The 13,728-nt window shown below is 47.4% G+C and overlaps 1 protein-coding gene across 1 annotated transcript in view; it reads left to right on the top strand.

Annotated features, from left to right (window-relative positions):
- The window catches only part of kif26ab (kinesin family member 26Ab), a 65,488-nt gene that overhangs the window by 30,007 nt on the left and 21,753 nt on the right, over positions 1-13,728 (top strand). Inside the window, exon 4 of the mRNA XM_068712835.1 lies at positions 1,056-1,246. Coding sequence (XP_068568936.1) covers positions 1,056-1,246 — 191 coding nt within the window. The remainder of the gene's footprint in view (positions 1-1,055; positions 1,247-13,728) is intronic.

Raw genomic sequence — 13,728 nt, 5'->3', positions numbered from 1 at the left:
TACAAGGTCGTTGCTGATTACACAACGTTCATGTGTCGGTGTTATAAATGTTTTTAGGGAAACTTTGGCCTTTTTATTTATTTAATTTCTGATGCTGAAAAAAACAACAACACAGAACCGGTTCTTGTCAGCTGCTATTGATCATTGTCTCGCAGGATAAACTAGCGGCTCCGGTGAGGATTAACCTTTTGTCAGTATGGGGGCTCCAGCTGAAGCATAGTCTCTGAGTTGACTTTGGCTTATATAATTAGCTCTCTGCACTCCTTCAGTTGGACTGTGAGCAATCAGTGAACCACTGCAGGCTCCCGAGCTCCAGCCGAGCCTTTATGCTTCATCTCCAATAAGCTACACCAGAAACAGAGGGCTAGGCTTAGTGTACGACGGTCTGTGTTAAAACCTTTTTACGCCATAAGAAGGCCTGCTGCAGCACATGTGTAACACATATGAAGACTTACAGGTGGTGTATCCAGAGTCGCTTTGGCATTAGCTACCAGAGAACCAAGGGCTGAAACAAATGCAGCTCACGTCTGTTTCCAGTTCAACTACCAAGCTTCCAGAGCAGGGTGTGCCCACGCAGGCACAGTTTCGATATCTCGTAAAAAACATTTATGGAACGAATCACATTTCTCCGATCGTTGTTGATGCTGTTAAGTCCCTTTTTGAAACCACTCGCTCTCAGATAGTCCAAGTCGAACTCAGCCTGCAAAGTGCCAAATTAGCCATGGAGGTATAGATATAATCAGGTGCAGAGAGAAGTAAATCGCGTGTGAATTAATTACTAATTAAATGTGGGTTATCGCTTAATTACAGTAGTCTACAGCCAGAGCAACCTCCAGAGTGTTGCCAGAATCAATGAATGGTGCAGCATCCTCGCTGTTCTGTAGGGAGCTCTCTGCTGTGGATACTGCTGACTCTTGCTAACCGGTGCTGGCTGCAGCAGCTGCCTGTCCATCTGTGGCACAGGGAGAGTAAATGGAGTGGAAGGAAGGTGGGCAGGAGCACTAAAACGTGTAAGTGATGGTTGTGGTCTTATCTCCGTATCTGTGCGTCAACAGGCTCAGGGATTGACGGGGGAAGCAGGCAAGGATGTCGCAGCCCCGGAGGCCCCGGTCACCACCGTGACCACCAGCACCCTGACGCCCTGCCGACTGAGGAGCTCCAGCCAACCGGGACTCGCGGCACCTGTCACCAATACATCCAGCTCCCCCTCTCCGTCCGCATCTGCAGCAGCCTCCTTCTTCATTAGGTAAGCCCACCCATCCCCCCTCCCGCTCCGTCAAATCGCTGTCAAAACATTCAGAGATTTGATCGAGCTTTTTTGCGGTGCTAAATGAAGTGTTTAGTGTTTTTGTGAGCTTGTGTGCACACACACGCCTGCATGCATTCAGGCTCCTGTGTGTGTGTGTGTGTGTGTGTGTGTGTGTGTGTGTGTGTGTGTGTGTGTGTGTGTGTGTGTGTGTGTGTGTGTGTGTGTGTGTGTGTGTAGGTGTACAACAAGAAAGCTGACTAGGAGATATGCACAGACTCGCCTTCAAATGTCTGTCGAAGGTTGTGGTTCATGGTGTTAACTTCCATGTGGGGCACCTATTCTATGGAGATGTTGTTCTTGCCATGGTTGAGTTATAGCATTGCCTTGGGATACACACCATCCTGGGACTAAATGAGCCTTCAGTTGCAGGCACCACTGCCCATGAATGGATAATAGAATTACATAATTCGATATAAAAAGCGAGTGTTTCTCACGAAGGGGCTTAGGTTAAAGCCGAGCGCTGTCCTGAGTTATTTAATGTGTAATTATTTTTTTTTATTGTTCTTTTGTTCCTTCTCCTTAAAACAGCTCTTCAGATTTTGCAGCTTTTGCGGGACAATAATTTAGTGTTTCGGTGAATCCATTTGGTCGCCGCGTTTCTCAGGCTGAGCAGCGAGGCTTTTTCAGCACTGCTTGGCTCTGGTGTCGTTGTTGCCCCGGAGAATGCTTCACCCTCTTCAGGCGGGTGGATGGCTGGTGCAATGTGCTATATTGTCATTGATAGATTCCCTGGCAGGCTGGTCAGCGCATACATTCCCTGCTCTCCTCTCTCCGAGGAGTGCTACGCCATAATGAATGTCGGCCAAATGGAAGCTGGCTAAGAATGATGCATAGGACCATTGAAACTCTGCACCACAGGAGGTGAAGGGACATGTGGAGTGTGACAGGAAGCCCATGGGGGATCACTGTGGAGCTTCGCTTTTTTTTCTCCAAGCACCCCAAATGGAGTTTGTCTTGCCAGTTTTCACAGGATCGGAGTATATCAGTGGGACCACGAGGCCTCTCCTTTGGCTAAGAGGACATTCCAGATCCTCCACTAAATATGCAACTTCCTGTGCTTACCACTTCCTGTCACAAGAGCAGAAGTCCCGAACAACAGAGAGGAGAGGTGTGGCCCTGACAGGGTTAATTCCCGACACCGTTTTATTAGTTCTTATGTTTTCTTTGGACCTGAGCTCTAAAAGAGTAGCATTCTGTAGGGAGCCATGTCTGGCCAGCCAGTGTGGGCTAAGTGCAGGCTAAAGAGGGAGGTGGACTTTGTTTTTCCCTCTGCAGCAGGTCCTGGTGGGGAAGCTCAGTAAAAGGTTTCACCTCTCATTTCATCCTAAAGATAATTTGCTGCCAAGAATGTGGTGTTTTACTTGGCCCGGAGAAACACGGTGACGACGAGCCAGCTTTGAACAGCGTTCCATTCTGCACACGCAGAAAAAAAGGGTGGTGGAGATGCACCGTGCTTGATTTGAAGCACACACCCTTCCCCTGACCCTCTGCAGCTGTCTCCTGCAACAGCAATATCATCATCATCATCATCATCTTGTTGTTGTCTTTGTTTTTGAATATCGCCGCTGATTGAGTGAAGACAAATTGAATCAATCAACAGCTTTCCTTCTTTTGTTGGTAGCGCTTAAACAAAAAGAAAGGCCCTAGACTTGATTGAAAACTCATATCTGATTGGTATTCCTTTTTGTTCTCCAAAGATACAATTAGTGGGATGCATGTGTAAATCCTGGGAGCTCCAGGATGCGGGAGCAGAATAACCAAACAGCGGTTTCTACCCCAATGGAGTGGAGAGCGCTCCTCAGACACTTGTCTGACATTCACTAACACCGTTCCACTCCGAGATGAAATTTTAATTAGAACGCAATTAGCTGGAGTCTAGCTGCTTTAGCTTTTTCTGCTGCTGGGAGAAAGGAAGAGCGCAGTGAACAGAAGCGATTCGCCGTTTAATAATTTTTTTCATTGCAGAAATAAGTCAACCGTTCAACCTGTTACAGAAAGGCTTTTAATTTGTTCCATATAAGATGTCCGCCGACTTGAGAAATCATTTCAGTTTAAATGTTAAATTGATAAACACAGAGGCCAGCAGGTCAGAGTCATTTTTTGCACAAATCAGTAATGTGTCCCCTCACAATATAATCAGTGCCCCTGAAGTACTTACTTGTGCCGTCAAATAATTTTCTTTTCAAATTCCTTCCAAATAAGGTAAAAGCGTTAAGTTATTGTTATAACTGAACATACAGAGTGTTTGGATTACTCAGTGTTGAAGGACCCACAGATTAACGAATCACTGAATTCCTCCGATTCTTCGTATTAAGGTAATGCATTCATTTCACGATATAGTTTTGTCTGTCAAACGCAACATTTAGATATTCCCTGAAACATATCGTATGGCAACTAGTGAGACCGTATGATTCATTTGAAAGAAGTAGTTCTTAATTCAAGAGAACACATTACTCTTAGTGATGACTAAGAATGTGATCTCACTGTCATGTTCTGTTTCTCACAGAAGTCTGTTCATGAATTGTATCATGTGACGCTTCTATTTTCAGAAAAAAAATGTCTTAGATCACACAACAAATGTATCTATTGAGGCACTTTTGAAAGTCCAGTTATTAAATGGTTCCGTCATCCTGCTTCCTGTCTCTGGTAATCGTTGAAAAGCAACGAGATAACCTCCGGGGTCAGTAATGACCAATTGGCAATTAGACGGACTATACAGTCGCAGGGAGACAGGAAGAGTCAAGGGTCAAACTCTGACCGGATGGTGTGTGTGTGTGTGTGTGTGTGTGTGTGTGCATGTGTGCATATCATTATGTGTGTGTGTGTGTGTGTGTGTGGGGCGGTGGGGTAATGACTATAGAGCCATGTGTTCAGCTGACTAGCACGTTAAGCACTGATTGCCTTGTGACGGAGCATATGATTAGTGTATTGACACAGCGTTGTGTAATGAAACCAGGCGGAGCTCACAGCGGGGGCTAGACGGTGTGGCTAACCGCCGCCTTTGCGGATCCTTTCTACCCATCTTTCTGTTCCATTAACACCTGCTGATTGTGACGGTGTGTTTATTACCCAGCGGGCCCGGGGGACTTCTCGGGGCACACCGCTGAGAGGAGTCGGCTGCTCACTTTGCAGTCTACTTATCTCGCTGTGCTCCTTTCTGCAAAATCAGCATGAGACAGTTTTCCATGGTCTATAGGTGGTCCCTTGTTTATGTTTGTTTGGAGGGAAGCTAGTCCCTCATTCGTTTGCTACTTCGCACTAATTACACTCGGGAGAGTTATGATTTACTCACTCTAAAGATACATGGAGGTAATGAATAGAGGAGTGTAGAGGACCTTGGAGAGACAACTAGTTGGTAGAGATTCAGAGACTTCAGAGGTGGCACAGAGGCTGGCGGGCGGGCCGTTGCAGGGGGGCAGGGCGGACAGCTGTTTGCTGGAATGCTGCCCTGGAGGAGTGTCGGGGAGGATGTGGTTTTTATGGTCGTCCATCGCCGCCCTGCAGCTGCTGCCCAGGTGAGTGTTTGTGCAGTAATGACTGTGATTGTGCACAAGGAATCCTCCTGTAATTGTGGCAGCAAGGACCATTATTCAGCCTCTGTTCTCCTGCGCACACACAAGACCCTTTCTTTGTGTCAGCAACACTCGCGCTGCCCTTCATCCCCCAGCCTTGCTCTGAGTAACCATAGAAACGGGTCATTAGCATGGGGGAATAAAATGTGACAGTCTTTCAAAAAATGGGGATTGGAAATCAGGAAGTTGAAATGGCCCACTCTACTCCACTGGACTGTAATTTACTTCTCTCTAATGAGTCCTGCGTGTTGCTAAGAGGAAGCACTGCTGGACCACAAGTGCTTGTTCTCCTTCTAAACAACGCATGTTGGCTTTGCTGAGGTCCATTGTTCAATCAGTTTATGGTTTGATTGTTTATGCAGTTTCCATGAGAAACTTGGCCCCTGAGTCCATCCTGTTTGTTTGTATATGCGATGCAAGCATTCGTTGCTGGGGGGGGAAAATACAGTAGTTCCAACTCTTTCACAGTAGGGGTCATCCACACAGAGAGGCTTTGAAGCAGACTAAGCAGCGCAGTAAAGTGTTTGGTTGGCTGTGCTGTGCTGTGATTGACAGCAGGGATCTCCATCACTGACAAATAGGCAGGACATGTTGTGTGGAGCAGAGAGGGGTCTGCTGAGCACAGTGGGTCTGGCCCACATGGCCGGGGGATAAAGATACAGAGCAGGACGGTATAGCTGCCTGCCTGGGACGAGTGTGCTTCTAAAAGTGTTGTCACTCAGAAGGCGTGCTCGGGCTCATGCTTCCATTCTGACAGCGTCACAATCAGGAGGTCTTTGGAGAAGGGCATTGCATTCACTGCCATGGGAGTCAAGTAAGTTCTGTTGTGCACAGACAACACTGAGCTCACATGGATACGTGTTTGCGTGATACATGCAGCCAAATATGTCTGGTGTGTCGGGTTTTGTTTCGAGCCGCATTGTCTGTTGTCTTTTCTCTCTTTATCTTTCTGTCTGTGGAATGTGCAGTTTTTTTTTGTGCAGTTGGAGCCGGACTGACTTTCTCCCTGGAGGTGAGAGGGTAATGGTTTTGTTGTCAAGCCACAGCGAGATGGATTCCTCCACCAAAGCGAGAGTGTGAGCAGAATGTATAGCATGGCAGAAAACATACCGCTGAAATTGCTGGCTCCATTTTGAGGAAACGGCCACAGTGGAGCTGAAATGTTAATACTATACCTCTACCTCCAGGAGCCTGACACAAGGAGGATTGATTCCTATCAATCTGTTGAATCTGAGCAACACATGCCCGGGGCAGCGAATGGCTCATCAGAAGTATTGAGTGGGTGGTAGCTGGGATGCTTGAGCTGCTCTGTGGTATTTGTCTTTGTGTACTCTTGGATAAAACACCAGCTGGCATTTCCCTGCCATAATCAGGCTGATGGGACTAATGGCTGCCTCAGTGCAGCGGCAGACACAGTGGCAGCACCAGCTGAGGCCGCGGAGGGGGCTGCAGCCTGTAGATGAGCTCAGGTGTGAATCTATCCGAGGCCTGTCGGGCGCCGTCAAAGGCTGAGGTGTTGATGGAGATCCATCCCGGCCATGCGGCCTCAGGGATCTACAGCAGGTAGATGCATCCCACCACCCTCACGCTTCTCCTCATCCTCCATCTGACTCATAATCCTCCACGATTGTTGCGTAACAAACATATTTTTTTCCTCTGAGATACAGTAGAGATACACATTTAATCTGTATTGTTACAGGAAAGACCATGTCCAGACAGTCTGAGTGACTCTCTCTATAATGTGTGCTGCACAGGAGTATATACTGAATACTGCATGAGACATTCTTATTGGGATTCTGTGTGTTGCTCTTCACAAAATTGGTGCTCAGAATAATTTGCGGCACAGCTGAAGTAGCACTCTGCCTGTGGCGGATTCTCCGTGCGTCTTTTTTCGGGTGCGTGTCACTTCTCTCTCTCCCCCCCCCCCCCCCCCCCGGATACGATAACATGGCCGTGATAGCGCTGTGCCCCTGCAGCACCAGGGTGATGGGCACTGTTGTGGCATAGGCAGCGTAGAATCTGTTGTGCCCGTCATCACGAATGGCAAACAGCTCCAGTGATAGAGGAAAGTTAAAAAAAAAAAAAAGCAGAGCGTTTGTCTCAGCCTGCGTGAGGGATAACCTCTGAGTCCTTTTCCCTGTTCCCCCCCCCCCCCCAAAAATAAATCCCTGAGTCAGGAAGTCTGTCTGGCCCACTCATATAGCCTACAGGGGGGTGGGGGGCAGTGGAGGGAGGGCCTGACAAACAAAGAGATGAAGCGCTGACTCAAGCCTGTGCATTCACCCTGGGTCCACGTGTGCTAAGCCCTGTAGGGGAGAGGGGAACACACCGCCATCCACTCCTGACAGATTCCTTTCATGAGGAGAGAAATGAGAGGATGTGAAGCACAGACCTCTGTCCTGTAGGCTTGTCCCCTAACATAGGGCTGCCTTTTGTCTCTCGGCATGCCGGTGAGGATGATCAGAAAGGCTAGGTTGTGTGCGACTAGTTGAACGTGGGAAGGAGAAGTCACGCCCTCAGCATTAATCTATTTCCTGCTCTGTTTTGCCTTCCCACGTCGGGCATTCCCCAACTGCATAACGGCTCTGATAGTTGCCCACGGGGCTCCATGATCAGCACATTAGTGTTTTGGTTATCTCGCTCGACTCTGCTCAATTCTCTAACCCCCGTCCCGGCTAATGGATATTAGGCATCGGGCCTGTGGGGGCAGAGGGATGCCATCTAAACCTCTTTAGTGTCCCTCAGCGAAAGGTGTCATGCAAATGGAGTCTGTTTTCTTTGCCATTACAATTGAGTCACATGTGCATTGTGGTTGAGGCGCAGTGTGAGAGTGTTGTGGAATAAGAAAGAGGGAATTGCAATAGCTGGTGGCGGGGAATGCTCGTTGAGGAGTTTTATGACCCATTGTGTGCAGATGCAGAATAGAGCCTGTGGCCTCTGCTCCCACGAGCTGCCTTTTTTATGTCTCACAATCCAGAGAAACAAAGATGGCTCCTGGTGGGGCTTCTCAAGCATCACTGCTCCTCAGCGTCACCGTGGCCTTCTATTCAACATGAATAACTAATAGCGGCCTAATCACTGGTTGTAGGTTGATTTCCCCGAACAGCATGCGTAGGATTTTCAGACACACGTATAAACGTCCTGTTTGTCGATGGGAAGGGCCCAGCTTCTTAAGGACGGAGGTCGTGTTACCGCTGAGGACCATTGTCAGGACAGGTGGTTTAGCGTTTACCTCATCAGCTGAAACCTTTCAGCATCATCACACTGCCTTCTTTCTTTTCTTTTCTTTTCTTTTTTTTATCTCCATAGAGAGGTAGCCCGGCTGCTGGGGCTTTGAAAGCCAAATGACAATTGTGGGGAATTAAAAAAAAGGAGTTATAACACTGATGAGGCTAATGAAACATACTGTGTATTGTTGAGTTTATTATCTGTGTAAAAGTAACCTTTGACTTAACTGTTGACTGCTGCAATAAATACATAATGATCCATATTAAGACACCGGGGGAACATGATGGTGCTTCTAGTGCACACTCCCCATTATGTTTGAACCACAATGCGCTTCTGACTTGAGAATTAGTAAAGATTAAGAGTTATTATGTAGGATATTACGCCCTCGACCTTTTCTTTTCGGACGCGTGCAAAACCATACTGTATCGAACTTAAAGTAGCTGATCGATCCCCTCTGTGTTTCCGTCCCTGCCTTCCCCATGCACAGCGTCTTAAATGGGGAGGATTATAGCCTGTAATCGGTTCACGACCCAGCGCGAGAGAGCCAGCTGCAGTGTGCTGGAAATCCCATTATCCCCATACGCTGTGTGCGTTATGTCTGTGGTTGACTTTTATGAGTGTGTGTGATACAGGATAAACTGCTTAACTTGAATAGTGCGGTTGTAGTCACTAACGTCTCTCCTCACGCAGTTCCATGAGCATTCCCCTTTTCCCTGCATACATCTGTGATGTGTTTATTGATCCAAATAATTGTGTCTTCCTTCTCTCTCACGACGTGTCACTCCGTCGTCTATTCCCAGAGCTGCTATCGTGGTCATCTCTGTGACTCGGTCAGCTCATTTCACCTGACTTGGACGCCCTCTTAGTTTTTCTTAGGTTGCCCATTGACTTGAATATAGATGAGAGATTAAGAAACACGTGTTAGAACTCCCCTCCCCCTGCGTTCTGTCTCTCTCTCTCTCTGAACGGCCCGCTGATTAATCACTCCCAAATGTTCTCAGCAGCCTGCGGGCCTGTTTGTTGTGATAGCCTCTGTGTGGAGAAGTGCAAATAAATAATCGCTAGGTGTCTCACCGAGGCAGAAAGTGATTAATGAAGAAGAGGAGGGGAGATGGCTTTCCTTCTCTCTGTTTGTCTCTCCCACACTCATCATTCTCCTAAGTTATTCTCAATTCGGATATGGCGTTGTGTATTAATCTAAGAGGACATTCTATTTGATCAGGGGGGCATTTCATGCTACTAATAGTCCTCATTTGTCTCTCAAATATCCGTCTCCGCTGTGTGCTGTTCAGGACGGTAGACGGGGGGAACGTCACTCAGTCAGCGATGACTCAATGCCAACAGTTCTTCTCTTGCGGAGCAGAACAGCCTTCCTGAGTTTTTCAAGGCAAGACGTGGGAGGGATGGTGGGTGAATCGGAGTTCAACATTTGTATTGAGAGTGTGAACTTATTCCAGCTATTGCAGCCTTTCGAGAGACGCGTAGCAGAATACCTGGAAGCGGTGTCTGAGGAACAGAGCGAAAAAATGCACTGGAAGAGATGAAAGCAGCTGTTAATCTTTGTCAGCAGTGCCAGGGGTGGGGAGGCTGCAGTCTGCAGAGCAGGGAAGAACATGTCTTCATTATCATCTGTCACCCATCAGCTGAAAAGTGAATTTTCTTCCAAGACTTTTATTTTTTTTTGCTGCCTGAACCAATTTTGACGCAATTGCTGTGCTCTTTCCCCCGGCTCGCATCCGAGGGCTGCGGTTCTCCGGAAGCCTCCTGCAAACAAGTTGGGGTCAATCGCTAGAGATTTTCCTTCGAGGACCTCGTGACTCTCATTGCAGGTATCTCCAATACTTTCCTCTAGGGGCCTTAAATTGGCCCCTTTATCTCATTGACTGACAAATGGGTCCTGCGGAGCGAACGCCGTGTGCTTTGTTCACCTCTCCACGGCCTGATGTTCCAGCTAGTTGAGGTCATATTAGCAAGATGCGGTCCTGGATTCAGAAAGAACAATAAAAGGAACTGTAAATAGAATTATAGCCCCCGACATTTACTCTTAAATTTCCAAACCGTTGCTTGTCTTAAGCCCCCCCCCCCCCCTTAAGCCTCTAACTTGGCAAAAAAAAAAGAAGCTTTGTAGCCTTTTCTGTGTGGGGATTGTGGGGATTGGTGGGTGCGTGACTGTGTAGGGTGTCTGGAGGCGCAGTGCTTTTATAGGCAAAGCATTAAACACAAAAAAAAAACACCGGATGTCGGTGTTACCACAAGAAGGGTTTGACACACACTCCTGCAGAGCGCCACTGCACCAGCAATGTTCCCTCCTCCATCATTGGGGGGGGGGGTTTAACCTTGGCACAGACACAGAGCCCAGACCTTTAGAAATCTGTTGGCATGAGCCTCCTTGTTCTCCATCTGACGTCCAAGGGCGCAGACGATAAGACTGCTTTACATAGTTCCTTTGATATTCCAACACTGATTCAGAGCAAAGTGATTGACGAAGATTCCTTTACCTCTGTGTTGATACGAGCCAGTGCTTAAATCCACTGTTGCTTACTCAGCTGTACTGTAGGACCAAACCAGGCTTTCTTGAATATTGATGAGTTATTTTTTTCACTTTTTGGCGCCAACTGTTCCATTTAGTCTTGGCCGACTGGGGATTCCCATCTTTGGGAATAAAGCAATTCCAAGCTGGCTGTGGCATAGACCCAACGATCATTTTTCCTGTTTCCTTTTTCAGGCAGAAAATGATTTACCTCCTCATGGACTGAGCCTCACTGGCGCAGAGCCAGGTCCACTGATCGAAGAGAGGACTTGGCTGCACACCCTGCTGTGCTGCTCCCTCTCTCCCTGCCTCTTTCTTTCTGTCTCTCTTCCTCCTTCCCCTTCCTGGCTGTTTTTGGAGATTCCATCCCCTATTCCATCTCAGTGATCTCTAATTTGTTCTTTTTTTTCTTCACCTCCGCACCGCTTTTCTTCTCACTTGCACTCCCTTTCTTTCTTCCCCCGTTTTTTTCAAACGATCCCCCGTCATTCAAGCGCCCTAATCCCTCGTTTTCCACCTCAGTCCACGGACCGTTTCAAAAGGGTTCGGAGGAGACCGTGACAGAACGGGTTTGCAAATCCCAGAGTAGAATTTAGGATTTTATTTACGCAAAGCTGCGTGTTTCTCTCTCGCTATGACAGAAGTGCTCTTTGAATCTGCATCGGAAAACATGAATATGACGAGTCAGTTGCACGAGGCAACATCAATTTTTGTGGGGAATATTTTCTTTTCTATGACAACACTTTGTACTCACAGATGTTACATGAATGCATTTGCCCTTACCTAATTGGCCGGGGATTGGTTCAGTGAAGACGTGCGAGCAGCCTTGGGCTGTCAGCAGTCAGCACACAAATGATGCCCCATTTGGTATTCTGTGTCCAAGGCCAGACACTGTGCAGGGACAAAGGCTTGTTGAACACCTTGTTGGAACAAAGAGATTTTCTAAAAGGCCTTGGTCTAATGTGTTCGGATGGTGCCAATATTCAGATATTGCTCAGCTAACTGGACATCACATTCATAGCTGTTTGGCTCAGCGGAGGATCAGTTTATCTATTTCTGAGGATTTATAGGACGAGTATAAAGCTTAGCCTGGAGGTGTTTGGCCACTTCTTGCAAACTGCTGTTGTGTAAACCGACACAGGCGAGAGGCGCTCTGCCTTCAGACCGCTATTAAAACGGGCAGGAAACGGGCTGGCAGTCAGTTGAAAGCTTCAGAGCTTTGGATTGATAAGATTCAGCTGACAGCCAGATAAGCCTGTTGATTCTCTCTTCCATTTTGATTTATCTTGGGCTGCTGAAGGAGAGAGGAAACACATTTTTCGCACTGACTGGAAAGATCTGGGTTTTGGTTGATTGTGATCTGAATGATAAGATAGCAACACTGCATGGACGGGGAATGTCTGTTTCTGTATCTCCAGGTGGGAGATTCTTTTTTTCTTTTTTCTTTTTTTGCAGCTTCTGTGAAGTAAAATTGCACATTTTTGCAAGAATTAACATTTGTTGAACCACATTCCAAGATCAATTACTATACTCAGGATGTTTCGGCCTCAGGCATCTTTTTGTTTTGTTTTGAGTGATTTAGGAAAAAGGAGACAAAGTGAGAAAAATGAATGTTTACAGCACGTTGATTGCAGGGGGACTTTAGAGAGGAGACGGGCTTGTTACCAGACTAAACCCCAGCGCCACACAGGAGGCTCGGATCAGCCTTGTCATACATTCAACAGCCTGCACTTCTGTTATTGTCCCCATGTGCCTAATGCGGTCTCAGGTAACCAGAATCCGCATATCTCCTGGTTATTTTCGAAGCCCACCCTATGTGACCCCCCTTGTGTCTTTTAGTGTTGAGGGTAATGCATGTATTTATACATGAATGGTCATAAATCTGGTGGATGCCGACACTCACGGCAAACCGTCTTCACTGACCCATTTAGACACAATGACTCTAAGAAAAAGTGCTTTACGGTGAGGAAGCGTTTCGTCTCGTAATGATCGGCAGCCTGACCTCGCTAGTAAATCTTTGTCTTGGGTGGGCCTTCTCGCTGCCAACGCTGGCTGGCAGAGTATGACATCATCTCCCCTCGTCTGCGCACCACATGAATCCGTGTGTGTGTGTGTGTGTGTGTGTGTGTGTGTGTGTGTGTGTGTGTGATCACAGGCTGATGTCACAGGCGCTTAACCACCACTGAGGCTGAGCTGCGGCTTGGTCAGACCGCGGGTGAACCTGGGACCGCAGCCAGAGAGTCCATTACAGAGATGCAGATTTGTTTGAATCCAAAACCAAGTTTAGCGAATTAATGCGGAAATGTCTTTCTGCACTGTGGAGGCTGATCATTAGTCTGGTGCTCTTTAATTTAACTGAACTAAGTCTGGATTTCTTTTAACAGCTCAGGTGGTAGATTTATGTTACCTCCCCCCCTACACACCTTTGGGGCACAGGGCTGTTTGATCGTGTCAAGGGCGGCCCATCAATAAGACAGTGTGTACTGATTTTAGCTCTGGGGAGGTTTCCTATTGATTATTATACGACTCCAAAACAGAGCGCCTCACCTGATAGACCAACACACATCCAGCCCAATCAATCGTGGCCATCTGCTGATATGGCATTTTGGACTTGGCAGTGTCTTCAGCACTCAACAACATGGCTTCATGTTCAGCGTCAGGTCTAAAAATCTCACAAATGCCTCCACTACCGAGTCTCCCGCGGCGTGCCAGCCCAACTCATTGTGCTGTAGTCATTAGCGTTGCACGGTGTTGAGGCTGGCTGGAGCCCAGTATTCCCACCTCCATTCATGAAGAGCTACGTCGACCCGCTAATCAGCAGCGGTGTGAAGCAGATTCACTGTGGGAAGGTAGTCTGATATCGGACTCGCTGATCTGATCTCGGCATGAATGGCCAGAGTAGCCTTATCTTGTCTGCAGAGGGTGAATAAAGGAGAATCGCAGAAAGAAAATGTCAAGGATAGTAAATGTGGCAAACATGATAATTAGCCACGGAAAAGGGGCAACCTAAAGAGCTGTACAGCCGGCCTGGAGAACAGAGACAAATGTGCACAAACAAGCAAATGGATGCGCCAGCTAATGATTCTCTG

This window comes from Cebidichthys violaceus, unplaced genomic scaffold (assembly GCF_023349555.1).
Source record: "Cebidichthys violaceus isolate CVI_PGR_0920_01 unplaced genomic scaffold, fCebVio1.0.p SCAF_177, whole genome shotgun sequence".
Lineage (NCBI taxonomy): Eukaryota > Metazoa > Chordata > Actinopteri > Perciformes > Stichaeidae > Cebidichthys > Cebidichthys violaceus.
The sequence above is the reverse complement of the archived record's forward strand: the minus strand, read 5'-3'. Positions and strand labels throughout refer to the sequence as shown.